Here is a 13,931-nt window from a genome sequence, read left to right on the forward strand (position 1 = left end):
TCCATTGCACCTGAATCTTAGAACCTGAAAATCACTTCAGCTCTAAAACACTTTGCCAGCTACAATCCCTCAGTCTGGTGGAATCTCATCCAGACTTTGGGACAATTTATAAGTGTGGCAGAATTACTGCTGATAATTCTGCCATCATTGGATAATGGCACTGCCACAAAACCACCTTGGAATTAGAAGCAAATCCTCGAGATTCCCAGGTGGTGCTATTCCCCATTATGGCATGCCATAGGACCCCAAAATGGTTTGGAGTAATTATCGCTGGTGGTAATCATACTGTTGGAGATATTTCCTTTTATTTCTGGAGGTAAAATGGAGGAAATCCCTCCTGGCAAATGTTGGCGGGGTTGGCATTCATCCACATTGCCTATAAATGTATAATATCGCGTAGTAATAAAAGTCAAGGGATATCAGACGGTGGTAATGGTATTACAGTTTGCCGTTATTCCTGCAGATTTACCTGTGGAATACCGGCAAACTCCTAGGTATAAGAAAGCATTACAGAAAACCAGCTGGCCCTGGCACATTCAAACTCAAGAGATTCAGAGGAAGGAAGACTTGCAGTTGCAGGCCGACCACCGTTAGAACACACTCCCCTCCAGGAGCAGGCACTAAACCAGACCGCCTGAAATCCTGGAAATCAATAATGGCCGATTATGAGTTTGGTGGTGTGGCAAAACAGTGGTGGTAATTCCGTAATTGCCACTTTTTTGGTGGTAACCGAAATGCTGCCACTTTTACCGGAGTGCCAAATTCCTAGTTTGGAGGTAAAGTGGAGTATTAAGATCAGCTCTCTCCAAGCCAAAATCTTGAACACCAAACTAACACTCTCCACCCACACTATACCCTCCCCACCACCACTGCCCCCATCACCCACTGAGGCCCCACCCACCTTCTTGTTTAAAACCGTCCAAGAAAACGACATGATCAACATTATGAAAAACATAAAACCCTCCAATTGCAAAGGCGACCCCTGTCCTGCCTCCATCATCAAAGACTGCGCAGACACCTTGGCCCCTTTTCTAACAGCCTTTGTCAACGCCTCCTTCACCACTGGGAGAGTCCCCGCCTGCCTAAAGGAAGCATGGGTCCGACCCCTCATAAAGAAACCCACACTTGACCCCACCTCCCCTAATAACTACCGCCCCATCACCACTGTCCCTTTCCTCCTCAAGATTCTAGACAAAGCAGCCTACCTGCAGGTCCAGCACTTCCTCGAAGAACAGAACCTCCTTGGACTGAGACAATCCGGCTTTCGCCCTAGGCATGGGACAGAGACCGCCCTACTCGACCTAAAAAACCAAATGGACGACGCAAGGGACCAAGGCAAACCTGTCTTGCTCCTTCTCCTGGATCTCTCGGCAGCTTTTGATCTTGTAGACCACGACATCCTCTGCCACCACCTCTCCTCCACAGCCAACTTCTCTCAAGAAGCCATTACATGGATCACCTCCTTCCTCCAAGGCAGGACCATGCAGGTCTTCTCTGACCTAGCCACTGCATCACCCTCTATCATGCTATGTGGGGTGCCCCAAGGCTCCTGCCTCTCCCCCACCACTACAACATCTTCACCCGCCCCCTCTTCCTCATCCTTGACGCCATGGGCATCTCTTACACCAACTACGCCGACGACACACAGATCCTTCTCACTCTGACAGGCGACTATGACACGGACTCTGCTACCCTCAACAGCATCTACAACACAATTCAAATGTGGATGGCTATCAACGGCCTCTGCCTTAACTCCGACAAAACTGAGCTCCTACTCGTAGGCTCCCCTGACACCATCAAGAAACTTGACGCTCAGTTCAGCCATTTCACCATTGACTCAATCACGATCCCAGTACTTGACACGGTAAAAACACTAGGCGTCTACTTAGACTCCAATCTATCCATGACCAGACAAGTAAACGCCATTGCCTCCTCGGCCGCTTACCATGCAAAACTCCTTAACGCAATCAGACCTTATCTGTCAAAAGACACCTGCACCAACATAGCCAGGGCCATAACCGGCTCGCGACTTGATTACTGCAATATTCTTTTCCTTGGGACCTCCAACAAAAATCTTGAGAAGCTCCAAGTAATACAGAACAGTGCCCTACGCGCTGCACAAGGCATTGCCAAGAGAGAGCACATCACTGCTGCCAGAAAAGCTTCCCACTGGCTCCCCATAAAGGAGAGGATCCTATTCAAGGCTCTAAGCATCACCCACAAATGTGTCCATCTTGCCGCCCCAATGTACCTTTCGCAGAGGATCCACCTGGTCTCCTCCACAAGACCCACTAGATCACCCTATGCCAGCATGCTCTCAGTACCCAGGGTAAAAAAAACCAGAGCAGGGGGCTCCAGTTTCCCGTACCTCGCTGCCGTACACTGGAACACCCTCCCTAGCTCCCTGCGCTCTGAACCCTCACTGACCGCCTTTCGGAAAACCCTGAAAATGACCCTGTTCATCTAACAATTACATGGCCTAGCCCTCATAATTGTATTGTATGATGTATTATGTGATATATCTGATCACAGGTCACTGCCTTACTGTAACCCAAGGCACAACCTGCTCACATTGTAACTAAGTCTTCCTTGCAAGTAACAGTGCCACAATGCCCCTGGGCTGCCTGCGCGCTATATAAATTTAATAAATAAATAAATAAATAATTAACCTCCAGCAAAAATCTGAAGGTAAAGCTTCCACTTTACCTCAAAAAAATATGGAGATTTACCAGGGCGTATTACTGCTGGCAGTACATCAGGTAAAAATCCCTATGGAGTTCTATGGACACCAAAAATGGGGATTTACACCACCATAGCATAAGACGGAGGGGCGGTAAATAAGCATATTTGCTTGTGATTTACCGCCAAACCTATGATGAGGCCGTAAATCCAGCCTTCTCAGAAAAGTGTTCTCACATAGCAAGAACTTGTCCTGAACAATTGTGTCTGATCTCTGAATCATGCACTTAAGTGATCACAAGAATGCTAAAAACTATGTTTACCAAGTTGGGAATTTGTCATGCACAGCATTTGGAAAGTCTTCAATATTACGTTCACTGTTTCCCTTCCACCCCCACCTCTTGGCTTAATTCTCTGCTTATAAAACACCAAACCAATAAACAAAAGAAAAGAAATGACTTAGTTTTAACTACCAGTCCACCAGAATTGGATCTGCCACAAGATTGCGTAGTGTTAGGAGTGTTTTAAACTTTGCCAGTCACCACTGTGATGAAGGTGGGATCCTGTTGCTTAGCAATAGTCCACCATGATCTCAGGTCTGTCCATTGCTAGGTAACAGAAAGCCTTGGAGACATTCCAAAGGCCTCATTCAGTCTTGACAATTTCCATGCAATTGTCATACTAAAGAGTTCCAATGAGATCTGCTTGAGAATGTCAGCAATAGTCATGCTTCTAGGCTAAGCTTGGGTGTTCACAAGCATGCATGACTCTGGATCATGTAAACAGGTAACCCTTGTTCGCATATTATTTTTTCAAAATGGTTATGTTTCCTAGGTTTCCTTATTTCTTGTACACACATCTGCATAAAATCAACACCACTAACCACCTTGTCTGTTATGCTCAGTTTTGGGGGCGGGGTATAAACAGACTGACGCAGCCTTGGAACTGCATCATCCAATCAATGACTGTGATTCCACTCACCTGCTCAATACATTTAGACTCCACTCCCTCCAGGTCAACCATGATGAAACCCTCTGAGCCGTCGATGCGGCCCGCTGCCTCCTGCAGACTCTTCCGGAACATCTCTACCTCCTCTGGGGAAAAGTTGCCTCCTTCTGCGAAGAGCCTGCAGGGAAAGCGAAGTTTGAGAAAGGAACTCACCGTAGAGCAGATAGCAACATTTCCAACGACTTTGCAGAAACCAGAAGGGCCTCTCGCCTGCTCTTTCAAGCCTCTAGAAAATGTCTGAAATTTACAAAACAGGTTTATTGCTGTGCCTCTGAAGGGTCAAGAGGTCAGTAGATTTTGAATAGTGTAGTAGGATGAGGCTTATTTGTAGACTAAGGAGAGGCCAAAAAAACAGACTGTTTTTACTGGCCAGCCGGATCCTTGTGAAAACTGTGGTTTCACTGCCTAATTAGATCCTTAGGAGGGTTCCAAGATGGCGGCCGGGGAAAGAGGACGTGAGTGAATATCTCTCTCTCCCCAACAGGCCGCAATAAAGCAATTAAATGAAGCGACGGTAATAAGGAAAGGGCTGAATCTATAACGCAGAAGTGTTAAGAGCAGGGGAAAAGTAAAATGGATTGAAGAAAAGCGTGTTTGGGGCTGCTGCGTGATGTTATCAACATACCCCAACGATGTGAGTATCAGGCAGCTGCGAGGCGAGGATCAGGAAAGGCAGGAGCCGTGAAAGAAGGGACAGACGGCTTATACTCCACCCAGGGCTGTGGTGAGGAGAGCCGATGCCCCCGCATAGCTATGAGGAGTGGTGAAGAGGAAGTGCAGGGCGCCATGAAGAGAGAGGAGGAGCGGACTGGCAAGCTGATAACAGGGGATGCCCCTCCACTGCACGTGGTGCTGAAGTGAGGGACAAGCAGTTCAATGGCGAGGATCGGGAGCCCGGATGACATGAAAGGAGGGACGGATGGCATACGAATCCAGGGCCCTGGTAAGGTGAGTTTAGACTCCCAGGGCTGTGGTGAGGAGACCCGATGCCCCCGCGTAGCTGTGAGGAGTAGTGAAGTGGATGTGCCCGGCCCTGGGAAGAGAGAGTTGGAGCAGACTTGCAAAGCTGGCAATAGGGGAGGCCCCTGCATCACATTTGGCTAGAGCCCCGGGTAGGAGCTCCAGGAAATAGGCCCGGGAAGTCGGAAGGGCTGGAGGGAAGGGGGGAAAAGGGACGAGACTCTGCCCCACCGTACAACGGGAGGGCAGCGGCTCTGTAGCCTCATGCTCAGAGGTTATAGGACATTGAGTTGGCAGGGACAACACCCATTGTTCTGAATTGAGTGTCTGGAGAAGCTGGAGGGGAGTGACGCGGTGAAGAAGGCTTGTGAGGTGACTGTAAGGTGCTCTCTGCAGCCACCAGTGAAACCAGGGAGGAGGAGCACGGATGCCGAGAAGAATAAGGAGGGACAGAGCTGATCTTCCCAGGCCAGAGCACGGTTAAGGGCACTCCCTCGCACTGGGTAGTTGCGCAATCCCCAGCAGAGAACAGCAAACTGGGTCCCAGGAGTAAGAGGAGGAAAAAAAGGAGGCGCTTGATAAGGGAGACAGCAAGAAGGAGCCCGCAGTACTACGCATCCGAATGGTGGCAAGGAAGGACCCGGAGAGCAGCTTTGGAAAATGACTGGCATACATAAAGGGGCCAGAGGTGAGGTTGTGAAAAAAACAATTTTCAGATGGGACAAGGTGGAAACAACAGCTAAAACCCCCATGTAAAATGCTATAGTTTGGTAGGTGACAAAGGAGGTGGATTGAGTGCCAAATACAGAACTGGTGTGTGAAAATGTACATTGGGTTTATTTCAGAAAGAGTTCAGTAGTCTACAAGAGGGAAGGTCAAACCGGTAGCCCGGCAAACTCCTCAGACGAGACAAGAGACGAGTCTTAAACAACTGTGGGGATCAGAGACATCTACGCTCTCTAGAAGCGGAGAGGTCAGCTAAAATCCATCACTGCATAGGAACAGAGAAGAAGGGGCAATGGCGATACGTAAAGAAGACATGCAAAGTTGGTTTAATGAATTTCAAGACCAGTACATGGCGTCCTTTCAAACTCAGTTCGAGACTCTGACAGAGGAAATTAAGAAGTTGGTGCAACAGCTTAAGATGGATATGAACAAGTTACAAGAGAGGACAGATCTATTGCAAAAGGTCGTTCAAAATTTGGAAGAGGAGACGCAAAAGAGTGATGATGGTATGGAACATCTGTCTCGTCTGTCACATGGCGATTCAGTGTGAGGATCTTGAAAACCGCTCACGGAAATCGAATATCAGGAAAAAAAATCTCCCAGAGTCAATGGAGGATAAGGACTTGAAGATAACAATCCAACAACTGTTTGCAGACATATAGGCAGATAGTTCCTAAGACACGGTCCAGGAAGTTTGCTTACATCAAGTAGGCCGACGAAGAGCAGTGGAGCCAGGCTCATGGCCATAGTATGTCCTGGTGGCAATAACATTGTACGGTCAAAAAGAGCAGATTCCACGAGGGCAGCCGGCCAAGTGCGAATTAATGGCAAAGAAGTACAATTGGATCAAGTTCTAGCACAATCCACACTTTAAAGCGGAGACAAATGGACTGAGTGGTAAAATCTTTGGTGAAAAAGCAAGTCAGGTATAAATGGACATTTCCTTTTGGTCTACTCTTTTCCCGGGAAGGCGCCAACATAGAATTACGACCCGTGTGGAAGGTGAACTGATCTTGAACCTGCAAGGAGAAGATGCGGAAAGTCGAGGTGAACGATCGAGAGGAGACGGGTTACAAGAAGCCGTGGGAATGGAAAACCGTATTGAAGAAAGGTAAAGGGGGACACAAGTCATGAAGGAAGCGGCGGACACAGATCAAAAGACACTTCACTAAGGTGAACAAGTATAGAAGGAAAAGTGGACAGTCAATGAACCCCGGCGAAGGGGTAAGACTTATACATGTTGTCATAATGATTGCGGCCTGGGGGGGGGATTGGGAACGGGGGTTGAGGCTTGGAATTCTAAGTGGGGTTTAGTATTCCCCGCAATGTTATCTCTGGGATTTTATGAGGGCCAAGCGGAACTCAGAACCTGGGCCCTCCTCACGGGATGTGGGGGCGGGAGAGGAGGGGAGTTTTACATCGTTGTTAGTGGCCGAAGGGGGGGAAGGGGGAATGGGAGGGGAGGGGTGGCCAGAATTGGAGAATCAAGGGCACCGGATTAAGGTCAAAAGGGGGAATGGGTGGATGGCGATTAAGATGCAGGCCCTCAAAGTGTTAACGTACAATGTAAGGGGAATTAATAACCCCGTTAAGAGGAAAAAAATTGGAAAAATGTTTGCGGGGGGGAAAATCTGGATATTCTTATGTACCAAGAAATGCATATAAGTAAAAGGGATGAAGGGAAACTGCGAATACGAGGGTATTCCCAACTTTATCAGGCAAATGCGGGGGGAAAAGAAGGCGGGGGTGTTGATAGCAATACAGAATAGATTGGGGGCATAGGTGCAGAAATCCCAGTCGGACAAGGAAGGGTAGTATCTTTTATTGAATATTGTCCTAAGAAGGCGTAAAGGTTACATTGGCCTCGCTGTACGCTCCAAATACGGGACAAGATGGGTTCTTCAGGGTGTTGTTGTCGAGGTTGGAAGATTTTGCCAAAAGGGGAAATTATTCTGGTGGGCGATCTCAATATAGCATGGGTGCCACTGCAGGATAGGAGTAAAAGCACCATTCCGGGACCGCGGGCCCCATCCAAGGCACTTAGACGGAAAATGACAAGGTTGGCCCTATTGATGTTTGGAGAGCGCATATTACTCTCAGGTACATTCCTCCCCGTCTAGGATTGATTATATTTGGGCCTCTACAGGACTAGTGGGGAAGGTGAAAAGATGTAGGATTGGGATCAATATAGTTGTCGGATCACGCCCCAATAACTAGGACAATCCATCTGGAAAATAAAGGGGGAGGACTATGGAAATGGAGGTTCCCCACAGAACGTTTGTCTAATCCGGTCCAAGCCAAGTTGATTAGGGATAAGATGGAGTAGTATTTTGAGGAAAATGAGACAGGGAATCGTCTATGGAAATGCTTTGGGATACATTTAAGGCGGTAATGAGGAGGCACCTGATAGCTATTAAAGCAGGGAGGGATAAACAGAAACGACAGTGGGTAGAAGAATTGGAGGGGGAACTGAGAGACATACAAAGGGAAATGTCTAAGAATCTGAATAACAAACTAAGAAGGGCACTACAACATGTTCGGGGTCAATTAGAAATGTTCCAAACGAAGCAGGCAGCGGGAGCCCTGTTATACTTAAAACAGTGGCATTATGTGAAGGCCAACAAAGCAGATAAACACTTGGCAAGGCAATTGAAAGGAAAGAGAAGCACAAAGGCAATATTGAAGCTTCTTAATAACGTGGGACAGGATAGGACAATGAATGAGGACATGGGGGACATTTTTAGGGAATATTATCAGGCTTTATAAACATTAGATAACCCCTAGGGAGACAGACAGGAGGAGTACTTTGCAGGGCTAATGCTTCTGCAAATGACGGAGGAGGAAAGAGAGGCGTTAGAGGAGGACATTCGGGAGGAAGAGGTTATTAAGGCTATTAGAATGCTGCCGAAGAACAAGGTCCCGGGCCCAAATGGGTACCCGGAGAGCTTTTATAAAACACTAAATGGATATCCTAGTTCCGAAGCCTACAAAACTATTTAATACATTTAAAACAAGGGGTTACATTACACAATCAATGAACGAAACTAAAATGATGGTGTTTCTTAGACATGGTAAGGATCCTGCATCCCCGTGCTCATATTGCCCAATATCGTGGATAAACTTGGATGCAAAACTGCATACAAAGATCTTAGCAGATAGATTAACGCATTTGCTTCCAAAATTAATTGGACAGGATCAATCAGGGTTTATACCATCTAGACAAACGTTTGATAACAACCGTATGATCTGCCATCTAATTGAGAAGACAGTTATGGCTCAAGACCTAGCAATTCTAGTGTCATTAGACGCGGAAAAAACATTCAACAGGGTCGAGGGGTCTTTTTTGTTCCGCACACTGAAACATATGGGGATCGGTACGGGATATATTCAGATGGTGCAGGCAGACTATAATACACCAACTATTCGTATTGCACTAAATTGCACAATATCAAAGAGGGTGACCTTGGGAAGGGGTACTAAACAGGGATGCCAGTTGTCCCAGATTTTACATGCCATATATTTAGAACCCCTATTAGCAAGGATTAGGAAGACGGACCAGATAAGAGGAATAATAATGGTGGGAGAGGCACCTAAGGCAATATCGTTTGCGGATGATATTTTGGTGGCATTGTCGGATGCAAAAAACTTGCTGCAGGTACTCATGAAGGAATTGGAAGCATTTGGGATGGTGTTGGGGTTAAAAATGAATAGGAAGAAGTTGTAAATATTGAATCTATCTGCAAACCCGGACGCATTGGGACGGTTGGGTACCCGAATGCACTTAAAGATAGCGGATAAGGGAATTACATATCTAGGCATAACTCTTATGAAAAATGAAAACGTTAGGGCAAATGTACGGGGTAAATTATCTGCCACTATTTGATAGGATCAAAACAGATCTTATGAAGAGGAATTCCTAACAATCTCATGGTGTGGAGGAATGGCGGCGATAAAGATGGTGGTACTGCCAATACTTCTTTATTAGTTCCAGCCATTGCCTACCAGGATCCCAAAGGCCTTTTTTAGATCCCTTAATGAAACCATATCGTCATACATATGGAGGGAAAAAAAACAGGGGGGCGATGTCCACGTTAACGGCCCCAAGGAATCAAGGGGGCTTAGCTTTTGCCTACTTTCATCAATATTTTGAGGTGGCCCAGTTACAGGTTATAAAGGAATGGCTAGCGGAAAATCAACAAAGTCTGGGCCAGGCAAGATAAGGCTGGAGCACGAACATCCCTCCCGGGACTCATGTGGTTGAACAAAAAAAACAGACATCCCAATATTAGGATTAGTGAGATAGTGGGAACGGTGGTGGAGGTATGGGATTCGGCAGTGGAGCAGCGCGCCTTGATGGTGAACCCCTCCCCATTTCACCCAATGTTTAGGAAACCGGATTTCCCGCCAGTGATGGAAAAGGGGGCTTTTAAGGCGTGGAAGGGGGCAGGGTGTCTGAAGATACGGGACACGTGTCAGGGACAGACATTAAGGACCTTTGAGGAATGTATTGGGGATATCGGGTTGACAGAGAGGGATCGGTTTAGATACAACCAACTGAAGCATTGTCTAACCAACCCAATTATTAAAGGGGCAGCTACAAGACAGTTGACACCATTTGAAGGGTATATAACGACCCATACAGGCTCAAGAAATCTAGTGTCGTCTTTATAAGTACCTTAACGACCATGAAGAGGAAGTACAATGGAAATATATGAAGAAATGGGGAAAACCCTTAGGGGAGGACATCTTAGGCAGTCAATGGAGGTACCTGTGGCAAGCTATTCTGAATCTAACACAATCCATTTAGTGAGCGAGATGTGGTTTAAAGTGCTCCTACAATGGCATTACACACCTGAAAGAATTCATGGAATGCTTCCCTCGGCATCAGATCAATGTTGGAGGGGATGTAGGGCAGTGGGGGGCTTGGGTACATATTTAGTGGGACTGTCAGGTGTCACATCCATTTTGGAAAGAGGTAAAAAAGCAGATGGGTAAGATGTTCCAGGGGACAGGGTCACTGGGAAGAAGGGTATGGATGTGTGGGATGTGGCCAGGGTCAAAATCATACACAAAGATAAAGAAAAGGGGATTTATGATCATGTTGATAGCGGCATGGTTGATGACAGCGCAGCACTGGAAACAACAGGCACCCACGGTCCAGGACTGGCTACAGAAAATCTGGAGTTTTGTTTCATTGGAATGGATAACCTATAAGATTCATGGGAATCAGGATATTTTTAAACAAAACTGAGGAGCGGTGCTGAATCATTTACAAAGTGACTACATCGTGCAATGGCACCCGCACAAGATTAGGATATTGAACATGGTAGGTGCCTAACAGAACTTGTGAAAACGAGCAGGAATGGTCTTCACTTTTGGCGTGGGGTGGGAGTGGGGGAGGGAAGTGAAGGGTAGGGAAGGGAGTATTGTTAATGCATCCTTGTAATGTGCAAACTACTAAAACTAATACAAATATGTTTTTGAAAAAAAATGTGATCCTTAGGGAAAACTGTGCTTTAACTGCTCAGCAGGAATCTTCAGGGAAAATGTGGTTTAGCTGCTCAGCAGGATCCTTGGAGGGGGGAGGATGGGGGAGGATGGGGTTGAAATGTGGTTTAGCTTCCAAGCAGAATCCTTGGGGAAAACTGTGGTTTAGCTGCCTAGCAAGATCCTTTGGAGGGGGAACGGAGGGGGAGGAAATGTGGTTTAGCTGCCACGCAGGATCCCTGGGGAAAACTATCTGTGCTTTCACTGCCCAGTTAGATCCTTGGGGAAAACTGTGGTTTAGCTGCCCAGAAGGATCCTTGGGGAAAACTGTGGTTTAGCTGTCCAGCAGGATCCTTTGGGTGAAACCGGTTTAGCTGCCCAGCAGGATCTTTGGTGAAGACTGCTTGTACTTTCACGGATGAATGGGGATTTTGCACGTCCCTAAAGCTATGTGTCATTTGCACTGTATAATTAATGTTTTGTGAAAACAAGAGATCACGATTCATCAATGTTCTCCCTTGTATGTTCGCTGCAGCCAAATGCCAAAAGCACTTGTGGAGTCAAGAACCCAAATCCCAGTTAATGTCCTGAACACATTGTACGATTGTGAAACAAATTAGTGAGTCTCCAAGTCCCAGTTACTTAAGAGTAAACTATAGATTCTAATAGGAAGCCTCTGGGAGGCATTCAGAGCCATGTGAATCCAGGCTCTCATCCATGCAGCACATACAGTGTCATACCTGAAGCTTTTAATAAACTCAGCGTTCGAGTCACGCAGCATTCCCAGCGTTCCCTCCAGGGTCTGGCGGTAGTTGCGCATGGAGATCTTGATCCCTTCGACGTGCTTATCCCGACTGGCATACAGAGACTTGGTTAGCACAGCCAGCCTGAAATAAGAGCAGATCACAAACAGCTTGTGCTTGAGAACTTTAGAGATTTTCATTCACAGCATTTGGACTTTTAGCACCTTTGTTTACAGTACAGGTGTGAATAACGCTTTTGGGGTCTCATTACGAGCTTGGCGACAAAGTGAAACAATCAGCATTTCGAAATACCCCCAGTTTTACCAATCTGTCCAAATTATGAGTTTGTGAAGTGCATGGGGCATGGTGGGATCAGAATCACAAAATAAAGGAGTAATGATGTCCATCACGATACCACCATTCGCCAATGAAGCCTGATGGGGCTTCAACATGGGTAATACCAAACTCATTATCAGGCGTACATGCACCAATGACCATCTTAAGGCACTGATTATCCTTAAATCAAACCATAATAGAAGGGAGGCAGAAGCACCAAACCAGACGTGGAGAAATGAAAGCCCATTGCTTGAATTCTGACGGCTGATACATTTGTTAGGGAAACAAATACAACTATAGTAACATCATTTTACAGGTACAAAAGGGCCATTGAGTTCTTTTCTGATACACCTCCCCATGGCGCTATGCAATGTGAGCATTCTTTTTTACAAGACACATCACCGCTGTAGTACTCTTAAAGTGCAAAGGCTTGTCCATGTACAGGCAAATTGTGACTCCGTCCATGGGGTGAAAAGTAATGGGGGCCAACGAGGGTGGGAAAGGGGAAGGGAGAGACAAGTCAGTGAGACAGAAAACACTTCCAACTCTCAACATGTAGGGAAATGAAAACCTAAGGGTGAGTGACCGTGATCGTTGGGATGTATGTATCATTGTTGATGTTTTGCCCAGAAGAAAATCAATACAGTGAACGAGAGCTTCAAAGAACTCTGTGGTGTTCACATTACATTAAGTCGTGTTGTGGATGTGTGATGACCTTGACATAGATGTGTTCAAGAGTGCTAAGGAGCTGTGGGGCTACTAAACAGATCATCATATTGGAGAGATGGGGGCTTGCTAGAACTGAGTTGGCTGGCAGAGGTGTTGGTTTTACCAGAACCCCCTGCGGCCATCAACAGGGGGTTTGATTATCTAGTTAGTAGACCCACAACTCCTAGGCACTCTTGAGCACATCTATGTGGGAGATGGAGGCACAGGAGACCTTCTTAAATCATAGGCTATGCAACCTCAGATTGGAACATTTAACAAGTGAAGTGGGTGTTGAGCAGTAAAACAAGGGCTTGTGGAAGCTCCTAGAAACATTACTGCATTGGTAGAGAAGGGAACATGGCACAACATCAAGTTGAGAGCCGTATTAATTGTGTTTAAATGCAACACACTAACACTAAACAAAAAGTACATTCAGAGTGTCTATCTTTCTCACACCTCTGGTTTAGTGGGACAGATTAGGTCTGCAGGCTGTCAGTTCCTATACCAGATGCAAATGCTGGACACTTTAAAAGCAGTCCTACACACAATAGGGAGGATATGCAATGTGGCTGTTATATTTGGAAGGTGATCAAGTAGCCACCAGGTCAACAATGTGATTGGTTGCACTGTGCCTTACGTTGGGATGCTAGCGGAGCCATGCTATGCACACTGCATTCATTGAGCTGGGGGTCCTAGAATAAGGCACAGGCCTTTTAGAGATCATTGAGAAGTTGTCTCGTGCGGCACTCCAAGCCATCTGGCTCTTCCGAGTGCACAACCCCCCCGGCGATGAAGGTACCCTCTGCATGCAGGGCTGGCATTGTCCGATTTATGCAACATTTAAAAAAGAAATCTTACTTCTCAGACTTGTTGGCGTTCATAAATAGCGGTTCCATGTCAGAGACCTTTTTGCGGAAAGCATCAGTCTTCTCCTTCATGTCGTCCCGGAGTTCGATAGACAAATTCTTCATTTTGGCCAGAGCCTCCAACACGCCGTCATAGTGGCGCTCAACGCGGTCGCTGTGTAGTAGCAACTCAGCTGAGGACAAGGAAAGAGAAGAGGCTGACCAACCTGTTACCTGGAAGCACCTCAAGCCACCCCAATGGGGCCCCTTTGAGCCTTTTGTGAAGTATGGACTGAAAGTATGGTGACTTGACTCTGGGCCCTTTGCACAACCCCATCCGAACAATCAGTCTCATGCTTCCAAAAATCCATAAGATGCCCCCTTCAACCACATCTTAACACAGCCCTGGTCCCCACAGAGCCCTGGTCCCACTAATGAA

General features: G+C 46.6%; 1 protein-coding gene across 1 annotated transcript in view; it reads right to left on the minus strand.

Annotated features, from left to right (window-relative positions):
- Positions 1 to 13,931, minus strand: part of CCDC180 (coiled-coil domain containing 180) — a 728,974-nt gene that overhangs the window by 243,685 nt on the left and 471,358 nt on the right. Inside the window, exons 20-22 of the mRNA XM_069609330.1 lie at positions 13,506 to 13,686; positions 11,601 to 11,747; positions 3,661 to 3,805 (exon numbers count right to left, since the gene is read on the minus strand). Of these exons, the coding sequence (XP_069465431.1) occupies positions 3,661 to 3,805; positions 11,601 to 11,747; positions 13,506 to 13,686 (473 nt within the window). The remainder of the gene's footprint in view (positions 1 to 3,660; positions 3,806 to 11,600; positions 11,748 to 13,505; positions 13,687 to 13,931) is intronic.

Source organism: Ambystoma mexicanum, chromosome 8, assembly GCF_040938575.1.
Source record: "Ambystoma mexicanum isolate Mex_15411 chromosome 8, UKY_AmexF1_1, whole genome shotgun sequence".
Lineage (NCBI taxonomy): Eukaryota > Metazoa > Chordata > Amphibia > Caudata > Ambystomatidae > Ambystoma > Ambystoma mexicanum.